The following is a 26591-nucleotide window of genomic DNA, read 5'->3' on the forward strand; positions in this document are numbered from 1 at the left end:
TTATAGCATTCTACGAATCGCAACCAGAATAGCTCGGGAATTTCCATATCTTTCCGCTCGTATTTCACATACAGGGGATTCCCGCCTAGTTGAACTTTACCGTAAGGTGTGTCGTTAGATTTATTGCCCTTAAAATATTGAGCCAAAGAGGACACTGCGCGTGCTCATTTAACAAATCTGCCAGGCTTTGTATAAAGGGTGTTAAAGTTCGAGTAGGATGACGCTATCCTTGTTGTGGCGTGTTCAGTTTGGGCTTAAACTGCTCGAATTAGTGACATAGCTAGGGTCCCATAATTTAGGGGGGAGGGCACCTGAGCGGGCGGGTTCATTCTCCGAAAGGATGCGTTTTAAACAATAAAATGCTCGTTTTGTCTTCCCAAATTCTGAATGTGGGGTGGGGGTGGGGGAGCCCGAGGGCTCGAGCACGCCGGGGGAGGGGGGTATACATGTTCCTCTCCTAGTTGTTGCACTCTCTCAAATATCAGTTACTAACAAACAGAGCAGTAGAGTTCAGATTTAATTGAGGCCAATTCTTACTGAGGCACCACTACATCAGGGCGCTTGTAATCGTTAACAACAAAAATTCCCCTTTTGAGAACTGAAAGAGCGTATCCTTGAACATATGCTGGCACAGTTTGTCTGTTTCTGTTTGTTGTTTACATCTGACACGAAGATGCTGCAATGTCCCGATAAATGTCCCGATACCGGCACATGTATTGGTTGGCGTGAAGCATAATTGTATTGGGATATGCAGGTTTTGCGGTCGTTGTGAGAAAAAAAACCACACACACACGGAGCGGAAACCGTCATGTCCATAGGGGTGCGAGTTGTACGAGGTCCGGACTGGAAATGGGGCGACCAGGACGGAGGGAAGGGCTGCGTAGGGACCGTGGTCCCAGCAGAGTCCTCGCAGAGTGGTAAGTGTAACCATTAAGTAAAGAAATGTCCATGTCTTTGTAGGCTATGCCCCGGAGCTTGAGTTTGAAGCGTGTATGACAGAGTGTATAGTGCGCAGGTGTACAATTTCCACAAAGTGCCCCAAGCCTATTTTTGGTTCAGACCACGGATTAATACAGACTGTAGAATCTCAAAAGCAAATCCTGTATTTTGACGACGAGGAGGGACATAATTGGAAGTGGGCATTTTAATTCCTCGATCCCCTCTTCTTCAAAGTTTTAGCCTGCTTTAAAGGGAATGTCCATCATTGGCTTTTGCTGTAATTTTCAAAAATGAACTATTTGAGGGGTGAGTATAATAAATATCAAATATTGTTACACTGATATGTTTGAAATTTTGTGTTCGAAAATGCTGGAAAAACCAAGAAAAACAAAAATGTTCAGATAGTCTGGTTCCCTGACTCCTTTAAAGATAAAATGGATCAATTTATGGGTGCCAGAAAATTGTAAGGTAAGGGAACCAGTCTAGCTGCTCTGCACCCGTTAATGAACATGAAACAAATAGCAAACAAAATTTAGACTAAAAAAAGGGTAAATTTGGAGCAGTAGTAGAAAAATAGTTTGGTCGGCCGACAACCGTTGGAAATGTATACAAAAATACAATTTTCTTGAAAATGACTTCACACCTGTTGCCATATTTTTCAGGATGCTTTAGACTGTCGTTTACCAACATCCTAGTAAGGTATTTTGTAAAAACTTGGTAGTTTTATTTTTCGATGTTTGCCAATGTTGTATATTCCCTTTAAGCCTTTCTTCTTATTGGAGACACAACTTGTCATGTTTTCAGCCAAGGGTGTCTGGGTGCGATGGGACTCGGGCAGGAAAGCAAACTACCGCCCTGGTGGAGAAAAAGGCACTTACGATCTGCGGATTTACGATAACGCCCAACTAGGTAAGACGCGGATTTACAGTGGTTGAGCCCCAGTTTTTAGTAATAGTTTTTTTCATACCCCTCCCCCAAGTCCACGTTAAGTTTCAGCCGCACTCAGTTCCACTGCATGTGTGCGATTCCTACTTTTTGGGGGCTTTAATGGTTGATAGAGTATCGTTGAATGCATATGGTTGCCTTACCAACACGCACTGACAATTCATGCACAGACAAAGGCAAGATGCGGGACCGGATTGTTAATCATGTCATTAGTTGAACCAAAATATTTTAAGATGGAATTTTAAAAAAAGATTGAACCAAAATGTCCACCAAAATCAACTGGGTAACAGTTTTCAGATGAAATCGTGTATACAAAAAGGACACTCTTGCTGAAAAGAAAATAACCAAAAGTACACCTTCCTTTTTCTTATCAAAATAGAAAACCAAGCCATCGAATCTTCTTTTGGTGTGGTTTTCTTTTGAAGGTGGTGGGGGGTATATTTAATTTAAAGCAAGGTAACCTCTTCTTTTTTTGGAAAGTGCGAGTTGAGAAAAGAAAGCAGTGAAATAAAAATTCATTACAAATTAACACAAGCCTGCTATGGTGAATAATTTAAAATGTGTGATCAAACATACCCCAATGTTTTAAGCAACGTTTACACCAGAATTGAATGTGACGTTTGGAGTGCATTCCGATCACAAACTGGTCTGGCACCATCCCATTCAACAGTTTACAATTTGTAAAATAAATTCAGTGAACACAATCGAAAATGGCTTCCTCGTGCATAAGGCCAATTCGTCAGAGTTTCGTTTCGTAAAGGTCATAAAATATTTTGTTTAGGAGTGAAACATCCGCATATCAACTGTGACTGCTGTCCAGAGGAAGGCATCGTCGGCATACGCTGGAAATGTCTGGAGTGTCATGACTTTGACTTGTGTCACAGCTGCTATAACAAAGGAAAGCATGACCTGGGTCATCGCTTCACCAGGATCGAAACCAACTCAGTTCCGGGGTAAGTTGGTCTGGTGTTACATTAGGTGATCGTATGGAAGTGTAGATAGGACATGGTTAAAAATAAAACTAATTCGTACGTACGAATTACTAAACCGTACGTACGAAATACTATTTCGTACGTACAAAATACTAATTCGTACGTACGAATTACTAAACCGTAAATACGAAATACTAATTCGTACTTACGAAATACTAATTCGTATGTACGAATTACTAAACCGTACGTACGAAATACTAATTCGTACGTACAAAGCACGAATTACTAAACCGTACGTACGAATTACTAAACCGTACGTACGAATTAATAAATCGCACGTACAAATTACTCGGTGGCGTAGCCACGGGAGGGGGGGGGGGCGTGGGGGCAGTGGCGTAGCCAGGAATTTTTCAGTGGGGGGGGGGGGGGGGGGGGGGGGGGCGGGGGGGGGGGCTGGAACATTTCATGAGGGGGGGTGTCATGTAGATCGATGATAATTTTTTTAGAAACTCAAAATCTCAGTGGGGGGGGGGGGGCGACTGTTTGGCGACAAGGTTTCATGGGGGGTGGGGCTGTCACCCCCACGCGCCCCCCCCCCCCCCCGTGGCCACGCCACTGCGACAGCCCCCCCCCTTGAAACCTTGTCCCCCCAAGTCGCCCCCCACCCCTCCCACTGAGATTTTGAGTTTCTAAAAAAATTATCATTGATCTACATGACGCCCCCCCACCTGAAATGTTCCAGGCCCCCCCGCCCCCCCCCCCCCCCCTGGAAATTTCCTGGCTACGCCACTGGAATTACTAAACCGTACGTACGAATTACTAAATCGTACGTACGAATTACTAAACCGTACGTACGAATTACTAATTATTTCGTACGTACGAGTTAGTAATTCGTACGTACGAGTTAGTAATTCGTACGTACGGTTTAGTAATTCGTACGTACGGTTTAGTAATTCGTACGTACGGTGTAGTAATTCGTACGTACGAATTAGTAATTCGTACGTACGAATTAGTCATTCGTACGTACGAATTAGTAATTCGTACTTACGAATTAGTAATTCGTACGTACGAATTAGATTTATTTTTAACCATGTCCTATCTACACTTCCATACGATCGTGTGGCATTAGACCTAAGAAATTTTCTGTACTTTTCAATAAACAAATGTGATACAGTCCTCTCATCCCAGTGGTTATTATGTTTTGATTGTCATCCTTTCACCAGATCCGTAGGGCTTCCGTTCTCTGGTCTGGTATCCAGACTAAATGATTTCAAACTATTTTGACAAATCTTAGGTGAGGATCCTGCAAATTTCCAAAAATGTCCGGACGTTAAACGAATACACTTCGTTGACAATCGCATAGTTTCGCAATAGCTCTGGTATTTTCCGATGTGAAATAGTGATTAAAAAAATAATACCTATACTGCTTGTTTTCATCTTTTGAAAGTTGTGAGAGTTCAAAAATTCATTGTTTGCATTTAAGAGTTTCAGTGCTAGGGCTATTATCCTGTATTATGTCTAATGTGGACGTTGCACCTCAAGTATGAATTCGTACCAGGACTGGACGTTAATTGCTTCGCAATGCTATTTTTGTGGCGGTTACCCGACCTATATGTATGCTCTATTGTGAGACATCAGGAACGTCTGGACTGGGAACAGTGGTGTAGCCAGGAATTTTTCAGTGGGGGGGGGGGGGGGGGGGGGGGGGACATTTCATGGGGGGGCGTCATGCGTCAATCGCTTCTCAAAAGTGGGGGGGGGGGGGGGGGCGGACATACCTTGATCAGAACTGATGCGAGCGCGAAGCCCTTACGGCGTGGGGCTCGGGGCCCGCTTAAGGGCCCCGAAAAAATTGGATTCTCGATGCTCTGTTGTGTGATCTGAGGCAATTTTAACCACTTTAACCAATAATTATCTTAGCAAAAAAGATAACATATTTTTCCAGGTTTTCTCAGCTAAAGGCATAAGAAAAAAGTTTGAACATTGTTTTCGAGGTTTGAGTCATTGAGGCCGCTTAAGAGCCCCGAAAAATTTTGGATTCTAAATGCTCTGTGGTGCTATCTGAGGCAATTTCTTACCCCTTTTAACCAATATTTTCTAAGCAAAAGATACATTGTAGTACATGATAGGGCCCTGTAAATGAGACACGAGTTCAAAAATGTGTGGGGGGGGGGGGGACCATTTGATATTGTGTCCCCCACCCTTCAAAAAGTGGAAGGGGGGGGGGGACATGTCCCCTGTTCCCCCCAGGATTGACGCCCATGGCGTCATGAAGATCAATGATATTTTTTTAGAAACTCAAAATCTCGGTGAGGGGGGGGGGGGGGGAGACTGGGGGGGGGGGGGACAAGGTTTCATGGGGGGGGGGCGGTATTGCCCCCCCCCCCAACGCCCCCCGGTGGCTACGCCACTGACTGGGAACCAGACTAGCAGGTCCTTACAAAGCATGGACGTCTAGGACTACCCTGGATATAGGCCTATCTGGGCACGGTTCAAAAGTACTGATTTTCTTCTACAACCGAATATTGTCACTAAACCTGAATTATATCAAACGACTGAAATAATATAGTTTCACGAATTCAACTGACGCAAGCGCATTATGTGCAGTGACTGGTTGCAGGGCAAAAACGTATAGTTGATGGCCTTGGTATCCAGAGCAGAAAGATTCATATCTTGTGTACTCAAACATCATACATTGTACCAGCTGGTCCGATCCGAGTTGGACTTCGGAATGCAAATAATGTCTGGGTGATAAAGGAAAACAATGACAACAAGATTACATGTTTCTAAATGTAGCCTCATGCAGCAGTCTGTCCATCGGAATAATGTTATCATGTTGATTCAGTAGAAATGAAAACTTCTCAAAACTGCAGTATTTTATCAACAAACGTGTTTTTTTTATCACCGAAATGCATTCAAATTCGTAGTATGTATTCATGCCATTTTGTTAATGCTGCTTAATTCTTTGGTTCTTATCCATTTTCATGACGTTAAATATCAAATATTTATAGGCATTCAAAACTGTTGGCCAACACATCCAAATTGTAAATGGCGTCATGCTCATTTTTCTATCCGTAACCCTCACCGTAACCCTGTAACCCTTACGTTATATACGGGAATAACACAATTGTAAGTGCGGGTTGTCGGAACATAGGAGTGTGAGAACATAATGATTATCGGAACATTGAGCTGTCACCGATAAAAGTGGCCCAAGAAAACATTTGAAACATTACCAAAGAGAAGTTTTCCTGATGGTAGACAAGTGCCGAACATATACCCCGATGTCTTCCACGTCAAGAGATCGATGAGTGAATCGACGATGATTAGAAAAAAATATCACATAATTATTATATTTATTCGTTGAAACGCCATTTTTCGTGACCCAAGCATCAACAGTGCCAAAGATCGGTATTGCACCTGTATTAGTTTACAGACATGTTATGAATTCAGACCATACAGTCAATTTTGAGGTGACCTCTGACCTCTTTCTTCCTTGTTTTATTGACAGACACAACATGAAGATATTGGAAATCTGTGTGTCTGTTTAGAATATGGAAAATGTATATAATTATGTCAAGCAACTATTCACTCTTGTGAACTTATTATACACTATTGTATCCAGATGGACTTGGAAAACCACGTTTTTAACCTTTCTATCAAGCCCAATGGTTACTGTTAGGGAGTCACGCTCGTCCGCTGTGGCTCTTAAATTCTGTTCCGCCTGCGTCTGCCCTTATCGAAAGGAAAATTGAGATCAAAGGTCATGTAACAAATTCTTCTGGGTCTAACTTCATGAACATGCTGTAGAATAATTAGTAAAATACACACTTTGTGCACTAAAACTATAGATCTTGGTCATGAAAAAGTGGCATAACGGTGGTCAGTGTATACAAAGTTCATTGACCTTTCATAGATCATCAGAGGTCTATTATGTAATGTCTACGTATCTGTAAATTCATATAATGGCAAGTTTACCCAAATTTTAGATATTGGTAATGAAAAAGTGGGGTTTTAATAAGTTAATCTTCATATTATCTATAAATAGGATACGCAGAGTTCATTTACCCCTAGAAGGTCATCAGAGGTCAGATATGAAATCCCTATATGAATTATTTTCATAGCATTAGCAACTTAACATTCTGACTTGGGTCTTGAAAAAGTTGGGGTTAAAAGGGTATATCGCACAATAACTATAAATAGAGTATACTGCAGTTTGAATAGGTTTTCCCGCACATTTTAAAACTTTTTTTATTTAAATTCAGAAACCGTTTATTTCAATTTCTTTTCGAGAAGACTGGAACGCGCAAATGCTACAATGAATTTAGTCGTTGGTCATTCCAAATGATCAATGAATCAATCAATTGTAAATTTCTGTCCGTTCGATGTCGTTAGATTTTAATGGAATTCGTCCACCTGATGATCATCTACACAATGTAGATGACACTCGTTGGGCATCCAAGGGTAATTTCTACATCAACTATACAATTGTACCTCAATATCAAAGAATAAACTGACATCAAATGGTATATTGCCATGAAATGATTTAAGGGTAGATTTGAAGGATTCAATCACGTACACTTCATTCTTCCACAAGGAAAATGAAACAATGTCTTTTTAGCACCTATATGTAGAACATCGAAAGCTCCCCCCATATTGATGGTTCCCCCTTTTTTTATGCAATCATTATAATGAAACCTTGAAGGGTCTCACTTAACACAGTGTCTTGTGTTCCATGAAGGTAATGTACTTGTGTTTGGTAGTTTTATGTTATTTCTATAATTATGTTTAGGGATAAGCTTGAAAACTTTTGCTTCATTATTATCCCTACATGTTGGTAATTAATCAATTAATTATTTAATTAATTATTTGTGTAAATATTTGTAATTTAATACATACTATTATGAATATCAAATTTTTGTGTTGCAAATGTATACCTTTTACCAACATGAAATAAATGTTGAACTCTAAATGTAAGGATTGAATTCGTCTTTGTTCAATCGATTTCAAGAAACTTTCGATCAAATTCGTCAGACAAATGCGCACGCTGGTACAACCATGCACAGACTTATTTAGCACAGTGCATTGCAAGACAAGAAATTGAAGGTTTATAACTAATCCAAAGGACAAGAAGAAGAACTGACTTGACTGTTTCCGAAAGATGTGAAAATATGAATGCATTTTACTTTTTATATGTACATAATTATAGGCTTACTTACTTTTTGCATGAAATGGAAAGTATATGCATTTTCATTTGCCTGTGTATACAATTTTTCTTTCAGTTGTTGACGCTTAAAATTGTCAAAGAACTAAATGGATACAGAAATAAGTATTGAAAAAGATTACAATTTTGCATAATAATTATTACATGAAAAATGCTTATTTAAGGTTATAGATCTACGTTAAACAAGGAAAATGTAAACTAAACAGACACAAACAGAATTGAGTAAATAAAGTAGAAATGAACATATGGAAACGTAAAAGTACCGAAGATAGCATTTGCAGACGACGAAATTGAATTGTCTTTCACGAAAATGTATGGCTAAGGTATATAATTGTTTGAATTAAGTGCGAAATGAGCGACCAGAGACGAAATTGAACATGGGGTATGCAAGATCATGAATTTTCAGGACGAATTTGAAGTAAACCGTTGATGAATTTGAATGATTTTTTCTAAATGTGCGGGAAAAGTTATACAAAGGTCTTTGACCTCTGGAAGGTCATGAGAGGTGAATTTTCCGCGCTTTTGGCCGTTATTTACTTTATGAAGACTATACATAGACTTAGGTTCATGATGTTTTCAAGAACAATAGGGATAAATAGAGTATTAAAAGGTCATTGACCCCTCAAGGGTCAAAAGGGTCAGATATGAAATGCCTCCACATCTGAGTTTTTGTCACGGTACAAAGACCTCACATGCTAAGTTTAATGCTTTTATCACACAATGCACAACTATGTCCCTATGCCGCACCACTATAAAACAAATTTCTTTGAAGAGCTCAATTGCGGGAAATCGGCTGCGACGTTCATGGATCATGGATTTTGTTTCGTTTCAGGGTTGAGGTTCCATGTCGATTGAGCGTCACCAAATGCCGCTCTTTAGGCATTTTCCCAGGAGCCCGAGTGGTGCGAGGGCCCGATTGGGAATGGGGAGATCAAGATGGTGAGATGATTAGAAGGAACTTGCAGATATCTTTTCACAGAAGGCTGAAGATGCATCAACTTTTAATGAGGGAATAAATGCACAAGGGCCTGCACATGGATGGTGGCCCGAGCCAAAGGAGACTTTTCCCTTTGACGTCAATTTATCAATCTCCATAAATTGTTATGGATATGCAGTGCCAATTAAACAAAGGCCTTTTGTCTGTTGTGATTTCCTTAAAAAAGTAAATGAACCAGAAACATTTTTTGCACATTAATTATCCAATTCAAGGTTCCACAAGCGCGCCAACAGGAGTGAACTTTAATGTTTTTATACCGACGTCGTATAAAAATGGGACTGCTACCAAATTGGGACTCATTTAACCTTTTTATTGGTTTAACCCTCTCACCTGACTGGACACTCTAGTAGATATCATACTTACGCATGCGCAATACTAGCTGAGTCCGTGTTTCAAACAGTCTTAAATTCACGCTAGACCAAAAGTACGTTTTTATTTCCATTATGAACTTATTATTAAATTACGGCTCATATCAACAAAAGTTGTTTGTTCATTATTTTTATTATGAAAACATATATCATCAATCAGCTAGATTATATTACTGCAAATAAGGACAAATACCAACAACTCTGCCAATTCTCTTGTGTAACAAAATACTACTCTCTCTGTTATCTTGTAATCTTCTTCTTTCTATCATAAAATTGTCCGTTTTAACATTTTCCCGCTTGCGGTAATTTTGATAGGAGGAGAAGGGAAAATTGGTACCGTGAAGGAAGTGATTGGCGCACAAGGAACTCATCGGTCCTGGGTCAAAGTTCAATGGCCCAACCGCTCTACAAACCAGTACCGGCGGGGTCACGGAGGCAAGCTGGACGTACAATACACGCAAGAAGACACCGCTGGGGAATTCTACATGGAGCATCTTCCGAGGCTCGGTAAGAAATAATGAAGTTGTACCAAACTGGATTGGAGTAGCGATTTAGGAATACTTCTCGCAGTAGTTTAAATAAAAAGAGAAGTGATATGTGAATGACTTGAATATGTGCAATAATGCAGTGGCGTAACTGGTGCATGGTTGGGGAAGGGGGAGGAGCACGAAAGGAGCACACCCCCTTACTAAGGCTTACACAAGTGGCCCTAAGGCTACCAACCTTGTCCTCGTAGCGTCGAGCATTACGCTCCCCAGCTGCTCACGTGCACTGGAACTAGATCATTTTGCATTTTGAAAATCTTGCATTTAGTACGGTGAGAGTGGGGTAATCCGAAAAACTTTTCTTTGGTGCTTCTTGTAACAAACCGAGGGAGTGTTTTCCAAAGATTGATACGTCAAACCAAAGTACAAGTCATGTCCTAAAAGTAAGCATAATTCTATTGTCCTTCTCTACATTCATTCAGGTCGTTATAACTAAAATAAACACCATTATGTCGTTCGGGTCCACCTGCACTACAGCAGTAAACACTGGTGAACATAAAAATCCTCTTTTTTTGTCTTGCACTGACATAATTGTAATGCATGCAATTTCATATCAAACTAGCTGACCATGGAATTTTAGAAATGCATACTGTTGAGAAATTGTCAGAGATTCGAGAGGCTCATGAAAGCCATGGACAAGAAAAAGATCTTTGAATCGAGAACGCCTTTCAATTCTTTCTTTCTTTGATTTTTGCGCCAAATATAGTTCGTCCTGACTTCGACTCCGGAGATAAGGTCCGTCTGCTGGACATAGACCCTGGGATTCTCAAGGAACTGCAGAAAGTAAGGTGTGGCTGGAACGAACAAATCAAAGAAGTAAGTTCAATATCAACGTATACAGCGGACAATGAACTGGTGAAAGCCACTAGCGCTTTTAAATAAAGAGGTAAATTGTTTGTGCAAGAAAGTGTATTTGTTTTGCACAACCTATATACTAGGTTCAGTTATTGCATAGTGGAGTTATGAAAGTATTTGACACCAAAATACAAGGGGAATGGTTAACGGTCTAAATGCTGAAGCTTTGGTTGCTCTACTCAATGCAGAACTTTGCGGGGAAATCTGTAAAACAAAACAGGATGACATGTTTAAAACGTAGTACCTATTTTTATGGAAGCTGGAACTACTTCATTTTTGAAAGGCTACCGGTATGTATATCATCATTATAACATCATACAATTATAACATCAATTTGTATATTAATGAACAATGTTGAATAAATGTCTGATTGAAAAAAATGGAATAAAAAAAAAGGCTATGTAGCATTACACTAACTATAAGTTCTCTCCTGATTTATGGCTTTATAATTTACAGCAAAGACTAAGTGCAGTCCGAGAATCACTCGGTTGACATCTGACGCATGCACACAATGGTCGACTTCCACTGTTATTGTCCAGAGGAAAAATGGCAACAATTTTATGTTTGGAAAAAACAATATAAGTTCTTGAAAACATACCAATCTAGGTATTTCAATTTGGTCCCGTAGTACAGAGGCAAAGTCGGTGAAGTCATCGTGGTCGACAAAGATGGCGATGTCAAGGTCAACTTTGGCGGAGCGTCGTTCTTCATCAATCCCCTGTGTCTCGCCATGGAGAAGAAGAAGGGAGCTGAAGATACTAAAGCCGGTGCTGGAGGTACATGAGATAAGCTAGAAATGTGGTTCTGGATAAATTATGATTGTAAAATGTAAAATGTTTGATGACATCCACAGAGTTGCGCATTGGGTTTTAGGACCCCACACGAGTTGCATTCTTAAATAGATTGGCTGCCTTTTTGAAGCCGATAAACAACTGTGAAGGCAACTTTTGATTGCAATTTCAAATTCTATCGTTTCAGAACTCAATGCAGTTGAATTACTTGCCTCTCTACTATCTAAGACCAAAGTGGATAAAAACGAGGAGCTGCGTCGTGAACCGGATGAAAGATCGAGCGGTAAGGCTCTCTTTAATGCGGCAGCTAACGGCGACACCAACAAAGTGCGAGAGATTCTCATGAATCATCCCGATGCGGTAAGAGGATTTCAAAGCTCGCGCCTGTATACCATGACTCTTATGTGAAGAGATTAGTCCTATGGTTCGAAGATGTAGTGTACAAATATAACATGATATGACGGTGGACAGTCAATACTCGCTCCCCGGTTTGGAAGTTGACACACTGGCTCTTCGCCTTGGGAACTAGTTTGTCAACTTCCAATACAGAGGAGAGCTAATATCTACTTTTTACCCGAAATAAACCCGAAATAAACATGATCAACTCAAAAGAAAGTTGCCGACATCATTCATGCCTTAGGGGCCTCCAAGGCTACGGGTTCCCATCACTGGTTCCCATTTATCTGCTACCACTCTGTACACCGCTTCAGCTGGCGGGCTAATTCACGTGAGAGTTGCTTCAGGCAGCCAACGGCCGGCGGAGGAGGTCCTTATCTGACTCAACGGCCATATGTAAAGGAGTCATCCTTTTAAATCAGGAGTGGAGTCCCGAAAGCGGACCTGTGCCTTGCAAACACCGTTTCGTCAGCTCCTGCAGCCAAGCTGGTGCCAAACGTCATGCTCTGCATTCCTTTAAATCCCATTAGCCCTGGAGAGGCCACTCCAGCCTCACTCTCATGAGAGGAAACAACAGGGAAGCTGGCAGATATGGGTTATTAGTCCCACCAAATTGGCGTAGGGAACGGGGCGCCACGGGTCAGCTTCGACGGTGGGAGGGACATTGGCCGACTACCTCCCGCCTCAAGCTGGGCAGCCCCCGGTCAGTAGGATGTCGGCCAGCCAACGTCTGCCTGCTTCAGTGGGTGTCAGGAGCTTAGTGTACTGTGTAGACATGACAAAGCAGACGGTAAACCCCGCACCAGACAAAATACAGGAAAACAAAGAAAACGATTACCACAATTAAGACTAGTAAGGCTATTAAGAATCCAACTAGCAGACTTGCAAGCTGGAACGTGCGCACCATGCGCACGGGCATCTCCGATGACCTTCAAGAGGTAAACGACACCAGTAAACAGCCACAACACCAGCATAGCTGCCCTCCAAGAAACCAGGCTCGCCTCTAACGGCTCCCTCAGAGAGGAGTACTATACCTTTTCTGGAAGGATAGAGAATCCAAGGATCCCCGCCAGCATGGAGTTTGCCCCTTGGCTGCGGTAGAACCTTCCTCGGGAGGCACCGAGCGCCGTTTGTCCATCCGTCTTGGCACTGCTGCAGGTTCTGTCAACATCTTCAGTGTGTACGCCACAAAGAGAAACAAAGGATCAGTTCTATGGACAACTCAATGAACTGATCAAAGGATCTCCAAAAGAGGCGCCCCTTTTCCTCCTCGGCGATTTTAATGCAAGAGTAGGTGCGGATCACGGGTCAGGGCCTACGTGCCTGGGACACCATGGCACTGGGAAGATAAGCGACAACGGTCAAAGACTGCTGGAACTGTGCTCGTTCCATAATCTCAGCCTTACGAAAACCTTCTTTGAGTGTAAACCATCACACAGAGAGTCGTGGAAGCACCTTCAAGTCTCTTTACTGGCACCAACTTAACCTGATTATCACCAAGTGCTTTGCTCTCGACATTGTCAACATCACCAGAACCTACCATAGTGCAAACTGTCAAGGTGGAAAAGTACGTGTCCACCCTGGACCAAGCTCTCCAGGACTGCCAAAGCATGACACCACGGTAAAGTGGAATGCCACGAAGAACGCCAATTGCTGCACAGCAATGTCCACATTTGGCAAGAATGAACGGCCAAGCAAGGACTGGTTTAACGCATACCTTCCAACGATTGAACCAGAAATCGAGGCTAAACGTGAAGCCTTCTTGTTACACAAGAGATGCCTAAACAAACATACACTTGCAGCGCTGAGAAGTACTCGCAGCACAACACAACGTACGCATTACAGTCTGCTAACGAGTACTGGCAGCAACTGTGCGAAGAAATCCAGCGAGTCTGGAAACGTCTGCAGCACGTACAGAGGCATTAAGAAAGCCCTGGGCCCTGCTGTGAAAGGGATTGCCCCTGACATCTCTGTCAGGAGAAAAGATCACCTCTGTCAGGAGAAAAGATCACTGACCGCGAGAAACAAATGGCCGGATGGATTGAGCACTAATCAGATCTGTACTCCCGTGAAACGTCAGTCTCCGACGCTGCCCTCAGTGGTGCAAAGGATCATACCTATCATTGAGGAGCTAGACGAAGTGCCCACTATGGAGGATCTGAGCAAAACCATCGACTCCCTCTCGGATGACAAGGCACCGGGTATCGATAACATCCCACCTAAAGCCATGAAGCACGGAAAATCTGCCCTGCCTCTGCCGCTGTACGAGCTACTCTGCCTCTGCGGGAAGAAGGTGCAGTACCAAAAGACATGCGTAATGCCACCATTGTGACACTTTACAAGAACAAGGGCGACCGCAGTGACTGCAACAACTGTAGATGGATCTCCCTTCTGAGTATCGTTGGCAATGTGTATACTCGCACTCTCCTCAATAGGCTGCAGCAACTCGCGGATCGCGACTACCAACAATCCCAATGCGGCTTCAGAGCAACCGACATGGTCGTCTGTCTCCGCCAGCTCCAAGAAAAGAGCAGAGAGCATGATGTGCATAGACCTCACCAAAACCTTCAATCTAGTTAGCAGGAAGGGTCTAGCCAAACTTCTTAAGAAGATCGTCTGCCCCCCGAAACTGTGCAGCATGGTGATCTCCTTCCGTGCTGATTTGCAGGGAACAGACATGTATGATGGATCCAACAGTGGTGTCGATTCCTCAAGCAGGGCTGTGTACTGGCACCGACCCTTTTCGGGATTTTCTTTTCTCTGCTCCTGTCGCATGCCTTTGACTCGTCCACGGACGGTTTCTATTTGCAGACCAGGTCTTACGCGAAGCTGTTAAGCCTGGTAAGACTGTGCTTAATGACCAAGGTGAGGACGATGCTCGTCAGGGAGATGTTTGCTGACGACGCAGCCCTTGTGACCAAAAACGATGATGCCCTCCAGAGACTTGGTGGGAGATCGCTTCGCCGACGCTTGCATGCGGTTCGGTCGCACCATAAGCCTGAAGCAAACTAACAACAGTGTACAAGGCTTCAGTACTGCTCCCTCCATCAGAATCGACAACGTCGTCCTGGAAGATGTAGACGAATTCACTTACCTGATATCGACATTCAGCAACAACGTTTCGCTGGACGTGGAACTTGACAGACGGCTTGGAAAGACAAACACCATCTTGGCTAGACTGACAACAAGAGTGTGGGAGAACGAAGCGCTAACAGGAGACATCAAGATCCGAGTCTACCAAGCCTGCGTTCTCAGCACCTTACTCTACGAAAATGATTCCTGGACCATCTTCATTAGGCAAGAGCAAAACCTCAATGCCTTCCATATAGTGTCTCAAGCGCATCCTCGGAATCAGCTGGCAGGATCACATCCCACACAGTGACATCCTACATGGCTGGGACATGTCCGATGCATGGAGGATGAGAGGCTGCCAAACGACATGCTGTACGGATAGCTGGCTACTGGCACCAGACGGGTCAGTCGCCCCTCATTCCGTGGCGTCAGACAGTCTACAAGGACATCGTAGATGCGGACGTGAGGAGAGGTCAGCTCGCAGCAGAACAAGAGGGTCCGGAAGAAGCGTGCGAAAGCAGCCTTTGCAACCCAGGCTTCTCCGTACGTCTGCACCAAGTTCAACAGGGACTGTCACTCGAGCATTGGTCTGTACAGCCACACCAGACGATGCCAAGACCCTTCAAACAGGCAACACTGCAGGGGTGTATCGAGCATGGTCTCCGGAGACTGAGCTGCTACTGATGATGAAGATGATTGTCCGAATCAGTGTTTCCTTCATCTTTTAAAATTATATTTGCTGTCCCATCTTCAAGGGTGATGCATGTAGAGCGTTCTAAATGTACTTATTATCGTCATATTAGTCTGCTTCCACAATTAGTTAAGTGGTAGAGAACAATTCTTGAAGCACAACCGTTTTCTATCTGCATAGTCACTTGTGGTGTTCCTCAAGGCCCGGGCATTGGTTGGATTCTTTTTCTTGTATATATTAACGATCTGTCCGATAATGCTTTGCCTCATCTTGCTAGTACATCACTGAAGAGTCAACCCTCTGCTGTGTTTCACACCTCCAACACGTCTCGCAGTGAGGTGGTCAACTCATATGACAGAGAAGGTTTTGAGATTCGGTGATAACCTTCAACAAAAATAGATACCTATTCCTTTCTCGCTCAAAAGGTTTTACATTTCCTTCCATTCATATGGGTTCATCGATGCTGCCTTTAGCATCGGACTTTACGACTGCTGCGGCTTGAAGCTGGGAGAAGTATTTTATCGAGCTCAGAAGTTTTTACATCCTGATGCCATTAGACAACTATACGTCCCGTGACAGAATACTGTTCCCACATAATTATGGACCGGGGCTTCTGCCTGCCTTTTATCTCTATAAGATCGGGTGCAGAAGCGAATCTTTGGATTGGTGAAGAGTCGGACTCACAATACAACCCCTCTTCAACCATAGGTCTGTAGCCATCCTCAGTTTGTTCTACAGAAAATCCCATGGAGGTTGTTCCTCTAGTTTGATTCACTTGGTTGCTCCTGTCAGGGTGTTTGAGCGTGCAACCAGGCTCTCTGCTTCCTCTCAGCCATACACTCTAGCTGTGCCGAGATGCAGAACCAAGAGCTACTATAATCAGGCATGCAAGTTGTTCCATCAGTTTGTTTGACTTGGTTGCTCCTGTCAGGGTGTTTGAGCGTGCAACCAGGCTCTCTGCTTCCTCTCAGCTATACACTCTAGCTGTGCCGAGATGTAGAACCAAGAGCTACTATAATCAGGCATGCAAGTTGTTCCATCAGTTTGTTTGACTTGGTTGCTCCTGTCAGGGTGTTTGAGCATGCAACCAGGCTCTCTGCTTCCTCTCACCCATACACTCTAGCTGTGCCGAGATGTAGAACCAAGAGCTACTACAATCAGGCATGCAAGTTGTTCCACCAGTTTGTTTGACTTGGTTGCTCCTGTCAGGGTGTTTGAGCATGCAACCAGGCTCTCTGCTTCCTCTCACCCATACACTCTAGCTGTGCTGAGATGTAGAACAAAGAGCTACTCTTTAGAACTAATAGCTTTTTGCCACGCTCTTTATCTCTTTGGAACTCCTTGCTTATTGGATGCTCCCCTCCAATCTATGATCTAGCCCGTTTTAAAAGGAATAGCTTTCCTGAACATAATTTTTTTTTTCATATTTGTTTGTCTAGCCCTGTGCCAAAAGCAGCTTTTTTTCAGCTTTGCTCGGGAAATTTTGCTATTAAAAAAAGGTTTTAAAATGGACGTCTTTGTCTGGACCCCCTCATTTATATGACACAGTCACTATCTCGTGCCCCCTTCCATTCCAGAATGGGACGGAAATATCAGTGCCTCGAGTATACAAAGAATGGGTGTGTTACTTAAATTTCAATTTTAAACGTCCCTGCCCTCACAACCTATATAAGGTCTTCTCCCCGCCCATTTTGTTTATACTCAACAGATTTGTGACTGCTGCTAATTGATTGAAGTTCATTGCAGGGGCGGTGGAACGCTTTTCAAACTAGCGGGGTGGGGGCAGCACCAAAAAGGGGCACTTGCTTAGAAAGAGGGGCACTTCTGTCGGTGTGGAAGTGCAGGACACGACTGGGTCCCTTTCCTTTCCCTATAAATCTATATGACGAGGAACAATTATGAATACGTTGTCCACTTGGTTTTTTGTGTTTCTTTGACCCAGTTATGTAGAGAGACTTTGTTTTATCGCAAAAGGGGCACTGTTGCTTTTGATGGCCAGATCAGTGACCCTTTTTTTGCGTGAAGAGTACTTTTTTGGAGGGGGGGGGGCAGTTTACGATATTGAGAGGGAACACGATTTTAATCTTGCAAGTGGGGCACTAATTGTGCTTTCTAGGGGCAGTTTTCCATCTCGATAAGTTACTGCGAGAGGAGCACCATTTATCTCGAGAGGGCCCAAAATTTATTATTTTGAGAGGGGTATTTGTGCTTTCGATTTGAAGTTTCCACCTCGAGAAGGTGCACAATCTTGTTAATGCGAGAGGGCTACTTGTGTTTTTGAGAGGCAGTTTTGCATCAAAAGAAAGAAGACAGTTTCATTTGTAGCGCTATCACATGCTTTTATAGTGTGCGTATCGAGGGGCAGGTTTGTTTCACCTCAACGGTGCACTCTTTTTGGCCTGGAAAATCGCGGGGGGGGGGGGCAAGTGCCCCTCTCCTGGCCCCATCTCCAGGTTCCCCCGCCCCTGGTGCATTTTCATCCACTAATCATCCACCAATCATCCACTAATCATCCACTAATTGGGGTGAACTTTATACAACGCTTACATACAAGCATGTTGGAGAAACCCTGAAGTCCATGTTATATTTTCTAACCTCAGGTCCGATTTCAGAATGACAAAAGACAGACGGCGCTACATGCAGCCGTCCTTCGTGGTCACGTGGATGCGGTGAATGTACTGGCCTTGGGTAAAGTACCGCTGGAACACCCTGATGAGGCCGGAGACACTGCGTTGAGTTATGCCGTGCATGGGTGAGCAGGACTCCTCCTTCCCTTCCCTTTTGCGCTATGCAAAGGAATTTTGAATACGGGATTATATATTAGCGAGTTTGGCAAATAAGAATCCTTATAAAATGACAACTTCATATATTTAGTAGCATAACGGAAATCACATTTGCAGGATGGATTCAGGAGACCTCTTTTCCGCAGGTGGAGCACAATAGATTTGGTCATCGTTTCAAACGATGTATATGTGTTGCCTTTTTCAAGTTCTGGGTGGAGGATACGGGGGGGGGGGCACAAACCACGCTCAAGATTGTCTCCCCATGCCCTTTTAGTTGCATCACTAAGCTTTATTCACACATTTTACCTGGTAACATATTTTAAACAATTTTCTTTTCCTCTTAAAATGCATGTAATCTAATTGAAATCTTTTCTGAGGTTAACTTAAAGTAAAATTGTCCATGTTTTTCCTGACAACTGAGGGTGCTGTTAATGTGATGTCACTTAGGAACACACTCTTTCGTTAAGACATTTTTATTCAAATTATGCACCCATAAATTTGCCCACTCAAGAAAGTGTGCCCATTGACTTACTGTCGTGAACTGGGACAACAAAAAAAATCACCCCAAAACAAAAACACCCGAAATAGCTGTAACGCTGAGATTTCTACCTAAAATGACATCTTTGTTTGCCAAAACTGGAATTCCATTAGCATAAAAACCAAAAAGACATAAAAAATACCCTTGTAAATGGCAAATTTAAAATCAAAATAAAATTCAATAGGACTCAAAGATTCATTTCAAGAACTACAATAAAATAATTATATTACATGGGCCCTACAACGTTAAGGGACATGCGCTTTCTATAGATACTTCAGTTTAAAAAAGAAGTAATTTTTAATTTCTCTTTCTTCAATTTTAAAACGATGTCAGGTACATTGGCCTTTTCTTATTTTATACAGTAACAAGCCAGACATTATCAAAACTCTTCTCCTTGCTGGGAGCAACATAAACGCAGCCAACAACAAGGGTTTGACCCCACTCCATCTTGCTTCTCAAAAAGGTCACCAGGCATGCGCAGAGGCGTTGCTCATGAGCCCAAAGTGCGATGTCAACTATCAGGTAAGTTGATTGGTTATAAATTGCATGCATAATTGTATTCACATCATTATGTTAAAATTGTAACATAATAACACCTTTTTCAATGCACAATGAAGCTATTTCCCCAAAATGCTTAATAGAAAATGGACAATAAGCCAAATCGGTATTTGACATTGGAATGTGCGTAGGCTAGACTCAACAATTTTTACTTTTCAATTATAATGGAGAGATCATGGCAACCGAATCTGAATTTTCCAATATAATGCAATCAAAAAGACGATGGAATATTTTGTTCGCCGAAATTGTGTTGGAAAACAAAACAAGTCTAGAAAACACTCCACTGTCAAATTATGTGCTCAGAACAAGACAGTTTCTTTAATTCTGTTGGTAGCTGTTATGATTTTGCAAGCGTATGGCCAATTTTCACCGGAGGAAAATCCTGAAATCTCGATGTACAAAGTGAGGGGCGTAAATCCTGAGATGGGTTGGGTTATATCCTCCAGACATTTTGACCGGGGGGTGGGGGTGGGATAGTGGTTCATCGCCCACTTGTTCGTGTTGAGAAACAAAAAGAGCGGATTTTGAAGTATTTTTCGAACCTCCCTAAAACTAATGTACTCAATAGTAATGGAAAAGGGGGAAAAGTACGAAAGCTTTAAATGCGCCGTTTTGATGTAAGGTCAAGGCGAACGCAAACCTCGGGTTAATATTAGTTCTGCACGATTTTTTTTATTTGGGGGATGGGGGGTTAGTCCCTTGTGACTTAATCCTGCGAAGTCTCAAATGACTATTCAGTGAGTCATGTGACTCTCACAGTTGGTCATGTGACTGATCACATTAGTAAGTAATAGTTTTGTTTTGATGTCACAAGGTCTGCCACGTGACAATGTGGCCAAGCATTTTTCGAAAATGTTATTTATCGTGATTATTCATTGCACACAGATTTTTTAAAATAATTGATTGACTAAGCTTACTTTTGCGTCCAAATGACTTACGTACAGTGTTTCCCCTTCTTTTAACAGAATAGTGATGGCGACAGCCCACTGTTCCTCGCCATTCACAATAACAACACGCAGATCATCCATTTGCTGATAAACCACCAACGGACTGACCTCCGTCAGGTGAACAAGAAGGGATTCAGCAGTTTGCATCATGCCGTGTTTTGCCAAAACAGTTTGTATGTGTTTTCTTTTCTTTTCTAATAAATTTTGATTTAAAACCTCACCACATTTCAATAAACCTAAGACGTAATGACGTCACGCTTTGATTACATGTGCGCTTTCCTATGTCGTAGACGGTCCCCACTTTATCTGGTGTCCCGACTTCGGTCACACAGTAAAGCGCATATGTAAACAAATCAATTACGTCATTACGTCTCAGGTCTATTGCTGATGTTTCCGCTGCAAATTTGCAGCAGAAATAGGTTTCTTGCATGATGCTACAACCTCAATTCGCATGTTAACGTATCAAACATTTGTGATGAAAGCTTTGGACCAAAGTACACAATTTAAACTTTGAACTTTTTTATGGTTGTCCTAATTTGAAAATGTGACCTTCTTATTAAAGTCTTCGCGTTAAAATAGTATTATCTAAACATCAAAAACCACATGCAGTGTGTATAAAGCTTCCGCCTTGAAGTTACATTATGAAGCAAACGAATTTCATTACTCTAGTGCTGTGGGAGGGATTCTTAGAAAATCGCCAAGCATGATCAATGTTACCACATCAACGGACAACTTCACGGCACTACACATCGCCGCCTTAAACGGACTGACTGAAATCACCTTGATCCTCGTCAAACAGGTGAGGTCGTTGATAGCATCATGATTTAAATGAAATGGAAAACAAAATAAAAAAAACCCCAGGAAAACAAATAGTAAGGACTATTAAAGATATGCTACGCATACAAGACATCGTATGCGGCTCGAAAAACGTTCTTGTACAATTTCCATTTTACGTAATTATTTCATCTGGCACAGTATGGGCAATGTGTTTTCGCGTCACATTGTTAAGATGTTTATGTGGGTTTGATGGAATAACCACACAGAGTTGTAATATTACCAGCTACTCTTTCCAGAGCCAAATGTGTGGGAATTGAGAAATAGCCACACGAACAGAGATATACGTGTAGTTGATATTTCCCGGCCTGTCCAGGTTTCAATCAGACTAGTCCTGGTTCTTTTTAATTTCAATGTAGGCTTACTTCCGTTTACATGTACATGCACATTGATTTTACGACTTGTCATACATAGCACGCAACGCGCGTGCAATGTGCATGAACAGTGACAATTTGATTGCAAAAATCCAACCAAACAAAAGAAAAGACGTGTATATACTGCAAAATAGTTAAATTGCGAATTTCGAGCCTATCAAAACTCTCCAAAACAGACTAAGTTTAAAAGGAATTTACAACATTTAAACAAGACAACTGTCAAGTTATTCTGAAATCTCTCACTGGACTGTTAGTGATGAAAGTCTATAGCATCGAGTAAAATCATGGAACTATATGGTGTGCTGTCATGTTAAAGACAGGTGGCATTTTTGTATCAATTTCCAACGCTGGTCGGCCGACCAGTGTTGTAAACAAATTAATCATGATATTTAGTTAGTCCGCATTTTGTTTGCACATGTAAACAAAGCGTAACGTCATTAGGTCTCAGGCCTATTCTGGTCACTTTTTTATGCTAAAGCAGATGTGAGACTGAAGTTTCTGCCTGGAATGACATCACGGGTTTGCTCATGAATATGGATATTGGCATTCGCATACAAACCAAAACGGCGCCAAAAATACCCTTAAAATGGAATGATTAAGATTGAAAACAAGATTAAACGAAACACAATCTTGAAGGTACATTTCAAGGATTGCTTTTAAAAATCATAAATAGGACTAATGGTACAATGCCAAATGGCTTACAATAACTTTTAACTCTTGTCACCAAGGCCAACTGCAATAAAGAACTGAAAACTATCGCTGGACAGACGGCGCTGCACATGGCCATTGACAAGACCAACAACAAGTGTATCGAGGCTCTGGTCAACAACGGTGCCAATGTGAACGCCCAGGACGGCGACGGAGATACAAGCCTCCATCTGGTCATGATGAAAGCCTCCATGAAAGACATCATTGGCACACCACTGGGACAGGTATTAACCCTAAAGGGGTCGGGTTATTCTCAGTCGGGGGGGGGGGCGGATTCATCCCCCCAAGAACTAGACCATCGAGTAACGAAAAAATTTGAAACTCGGTACATGCATAGAGCAACTCTTCATGAACATACCCGAGACATTTCATGACCAAAGGTCAAAGGGTTTTGGAAGTATGGCTAATTACTTATTCATATGTATGAATTGCAATTGTGGACTGTGTACACGACGTATATGGGAAAATTCAAAATTTTCGCTGCGCGACAACCCCTGGTTCGATTTTTATGTTTTTGGTGTCAAAAGATGCGCAAAGCTCGAGACTAAAAATTCATAAAAGCTCGGGTCGCGAAAAAACCATTTTTTAAAGGCTATCACGGAAAAAGTCGAGGGGGGGGGGCGGCCGCCCCCCGGCCCTTTTAGGGTTAAACTAAACACATCTGCACGCTTGGTGGTAGCACGGTCGGTTTCTGTTAATTACGTAATTCTGAGCTAGTCCTTTTGTCTTTACAAAGGACCACTTTCCTTAGCTCAACTAGTGTCCAAAACTTTCAGATCATGGAAACATGTTCAGTGTGTACAATCACATTACACGTACCCCAGCACATTAATATGTACGTAGTTTACAGCTTGCCCTACGCAAAACACCCATCCAAGATTTACTTTTCATGTATAATTGTAGTTGTTGCAACTCGTCCAGCAGCTCGGAGACGAAGGAAGTTCATCCGACGAAAAATCCAACCTTGTTGCCATAGCAGTCTACCTTATCAAAAATGACGCTGATATCTACATCACGAATAAAAAAGGGCAGAATGTTCTTGACGTCACCCTCAATCCAGGGGTTAAGAAGTTACTGAGGGATCACTACCAACGAAAGAGGTGAGATGTGTTTCTAACTACTTCAGTGCATTGACATTATTTTATGGACCCCATGCGCGCACATGGACGGTGTTGTAAAGGCAACAAAGTTGAGCGAACTGCATTGCGCTACACGCAACGTTACGCCAATCTACGAACGTTATTTACTCAATTGAATTTAAGCAGCAACGCGCACCTATGGAGATATGTTCTTGCCTTAAAATATAAATAAATATTTATAGTTCCCGATCCATTTTAGATTTTGAGTGAAGGAAGCAGTATGGAAAGGAGGCTTTTAAGAGGCCTGTATGAGGTCAAGCTTATAAGGGCCGTGCGCGTACTCCAAGGTGAACAAGTAAATTATGAGAATTCTTCCAATGTAGCGAAGTGGCTTGCAGAGCAAACATTTTGTGCGTATGCATTGTAGTCACATCTGAGCAGGAAAAGCAATGAAACCTCCATCTAGCTGCCTTTTATATCCACGTTTTCAGGTTGCAAGTATAACTGTTTCCAGCAAATTGAACACTTTTTTTAAGGAGTTGAATAAAAAAAAATAGAGCTCAAAGTCAACTTATATGAAAATGCGGGCAATGCATGCTCAAGTTTGCTAGGTAATAGCCTCTGACGAAGGTTTTCTTGCACTCCAGCAAATCACATATTAATCAACGTAACTACAGTATAATTTTAGGTAGCCTAAATTTACCCATATACCAGGTTCGAATCAAGTTTACCAAAATAATCATCCGTGTTTACACATGGAAGCTTCCATTGGAGTTGCTGTTTTAACAAACAAGGTGTTTAGACACGTGTGTTTCTCTTGATAGACTGGGCTGTGTTATATTTTTTTCCCCAGGCTTGCACAGGCCATGAAAAACAGTCCAGACGTGAACTGTAAAGTCAGCTAAAGGGTGAAAGTTGCTACGGCGAGGCGGCTGGACCCATATGAACAAACCATAGAACTGTGTGATTAGTACATCACATGTATTTCTACTGCTGCAGTGATTCCAGTATACTGCCCAATTACCCCAAAATGGTGAGAGGCAACCTGAGTTGATCACTGTTAAGGCAATTTGATGTATAAACAAACGATTTTATTTCAATTGTGGACAAGTAGTTATAGGCTAGACAAAGCTTCTTCACCTACCACACAATCGCGTTTATGATTCGCTGAAAGTAGGCCTAGAAACCTTGAAGACATTTTCGATGCATTTACCCAGAACTCCTCAGTCTGTGAACTCGAAGAAAATGTACATAAAAAGCTGACATGAAAACACGTATTGACTAAAAGTTGTTACATAATAGGAGTGAGGTGGGATTTTTGGGGTCATATTTGATTTATAGTCAAGTATAATGTTTAACCAAGTATTATTCTATAAAGCTGGTAGTGATTCTAACAGAAATCTTGGAAAACATCAGATCAATAGATAGAAAACCAATACATTATTGCAGTTTATACACAGCGATCTATCAATGTATAAATACTTATAGCAATATTCACTCTATTTTCTGACCTCAGAGAAACAGTTAGACAAGCAGTTCGCTACTTTCATTTAAAGTGTTAATGCAACGTCATGCTATTCTGTAAAAAAAATCGCTTACTATAAGTGTAAATTTTGACTTCAAATCGTGAAAACGACCACACGAAGGAGCTATTATATGTACATGTTATACAATGCAGTTCATCATTCAAACTTCAAACACTTCAAAAAAATTATCAAAGACTTGAAATAAGAAAAATATCAAATGGTTAACTATTGTAAAGCTGACGTATCCGTTGAAGTTACAAATGTAAAAAGTTTCTTATTAGCCTTAAATATGTCAAAATGCATAAATTGGCATGCTGTAAAAACATTCCATTGAAGCTACGCTTAAAAAATAAAACAAGCACAGCGATACATATCTCATGAATGTTTTGTTTAACAAGTCGCTTAAGTGCATTAATACATATTTTTTTAGAGAACCAGAACTTTTGGAAAATATACAAGTCCAAACACTAAGAATTTGTTAGTCATATATACATTCCAAAGAAATACAGTCCATTTCCTAGTTCCGGATTTTTCCTAGTTCCGGATAGCTTCAAATAAAAACCTACCTCTTTTGGATTAGTCTCCAATAATTTTTTTCTGACGATGTTCATTTTGAAAAGAAAAATGTAAGCTCCTTGATACACAAAGATTTTCCCGATAAATATTTAGAAGAGAAAATTTGGCCAGATTTCCGACTCGCACTTTAACATGTTTGGACGGTTTTTAGAAAATCGCGGGAGCTGAGAATCGACGATAAATTTTCTCCTCGGTATAACACTTGTACCGTGTGATTTCGAAAATTTTGTTCGTACTCCATTCGTATGAACTCTTCCATCGAATGCATGTTGAATCAAAATAAGTTATAAAGTCTCTAATTTTTGAAAATTCGCGAACGAATGACCGTATGCCTTTGCCTAGTTCTGGATAGCGCGTGCACTTACGACCCAACTACACGCGCGTTAATCGTCCGTGCGTGAGTTCGAGCCGTTGCGCTGCAGACAAAAGTTTCAAAATCATTTACGTTTTTTCTCTTTTTGAAATTTGCTGGAACTCTCTTGAATGAAATTTTTTTGGAAATGAAATAATACTTTATCAGAAAATGTGCTTGATTCGGTTGGTTCTGGTTGAAAAAAAAAGATTTTCTAGCGTGATTTTTTTTGATCTATTCGAAACTGATTGAACCGATCCGGAACTAGGAAAAGTGACATCGGTACTTTTGACGTCGTAAAATCAAAGTAAAAAGAGCTTAAATTTTGAAACTTATTTCGTGGTCTCTCTATCACTTAAGGTAAACTTTTTAATCACTTGGATTCGTGGAGTAGTTGAGCCGAAAGCAGCCTGAATGATGTTTGCTATCCGGAACTAGGAAAACGACTGTAAATTAAATTTTAGTTAAAATCGTTATCGTATACACTTAATAATTATGCATTTAAATATGAATACGTTTGAACAGCAAAATGGTTTTCTAACCAAACCATTTTGTTAAAAGGAT

General features: G+C 41.6%; 1 protein-coding gene and 1 long non-coding RNA gene across 2 annotated transcripts; both read left to right on the top strand.

Moving 5' to 3' along the window:
• Positions 1–475: 475 nt before the first annotated feature.
• LOC119732331 (E3 ubiquitin-protein ligase MIB2-like) lies at positions 476–26197 on the top strand. Its single transcript, XM_038205788.1, has 19 exons — positions 476–917; positions 1744–1848; positions 2666–2837; positions 8870–8976; positions 9718–9909; positions 10654–10730; positions 11431–11578; positions 11781–11953; positions 12612–12779; positions 13491–14287; positions 15041–15286; positions 16178–16265; positions 18353–18504; positions 19436–19595; positions 20597–20751; positions 21248–21377; positions 22515–22718; positions 23398–23594; positions 24427–26197. Exons 1-19 carry the CDS (start codon positions 809–811, stop codon positions 24476–24478), a joined length of 3432 nt encoding a protein of 1143 aa, XP_038061716.1. The 5' UTR covers positions 476–808; the 3' UTR covers positions 24479–26197.
• LOC119732187 lies at positions 10561–11947 on the top strand. The gene is made up of 3 exons (XR_005271518.1): positions 10561–10763; positions 11431–11578; positions 11781–11947. It is a non-coding gene; the product is annotated as an uncharacterized LOC119732187 (long non-coding RNA).
• Positions 26198–26591: the final 394 nt, after the last annotated feature.

Source organism: Patiria miniata, unplaced genomic scaffold, assembly GCF_015706575.1.
Source record: "Patiria miniata isolate m_02_andy unplaced genomic scaffold, ASM1570657v1 HiC_scaffold_24, whole genome shotgun sequence".
In the NCBI taxonomy this organism is placed as follows: domain Eukaryota; kingdom Metazoa; phylum Echinodermata; class Asteroidea; order Valvatida; family Asterinidae; genus Patiria; species Patiria miniata.

Excerpts from the sequence above, each read along its gene's own strand:
- LOC119732331 (XM_038205788.1), top strand. The coding sequence starts at position 809 with ATGTCCATAGGGGTGCGAGTTGTACGAGGTCCGGACTGGAAATGGGGC. Across the intron at positions 18,505-19,435 it reads TTGAGTTATGCCGTGCATGG|TAACAAGCCAGACATTATCA; the intron begins GTGAGCAGGACT and ends TATTTTATACAG. Across the intron at positions 20,752-21,247 it reads GTGTTTTGCCAAAACAGTTT|TGCTGTGGGAGGGATTCTTA; the intron begins GTATGTGTTTTC and ends TCATTACTCTAG.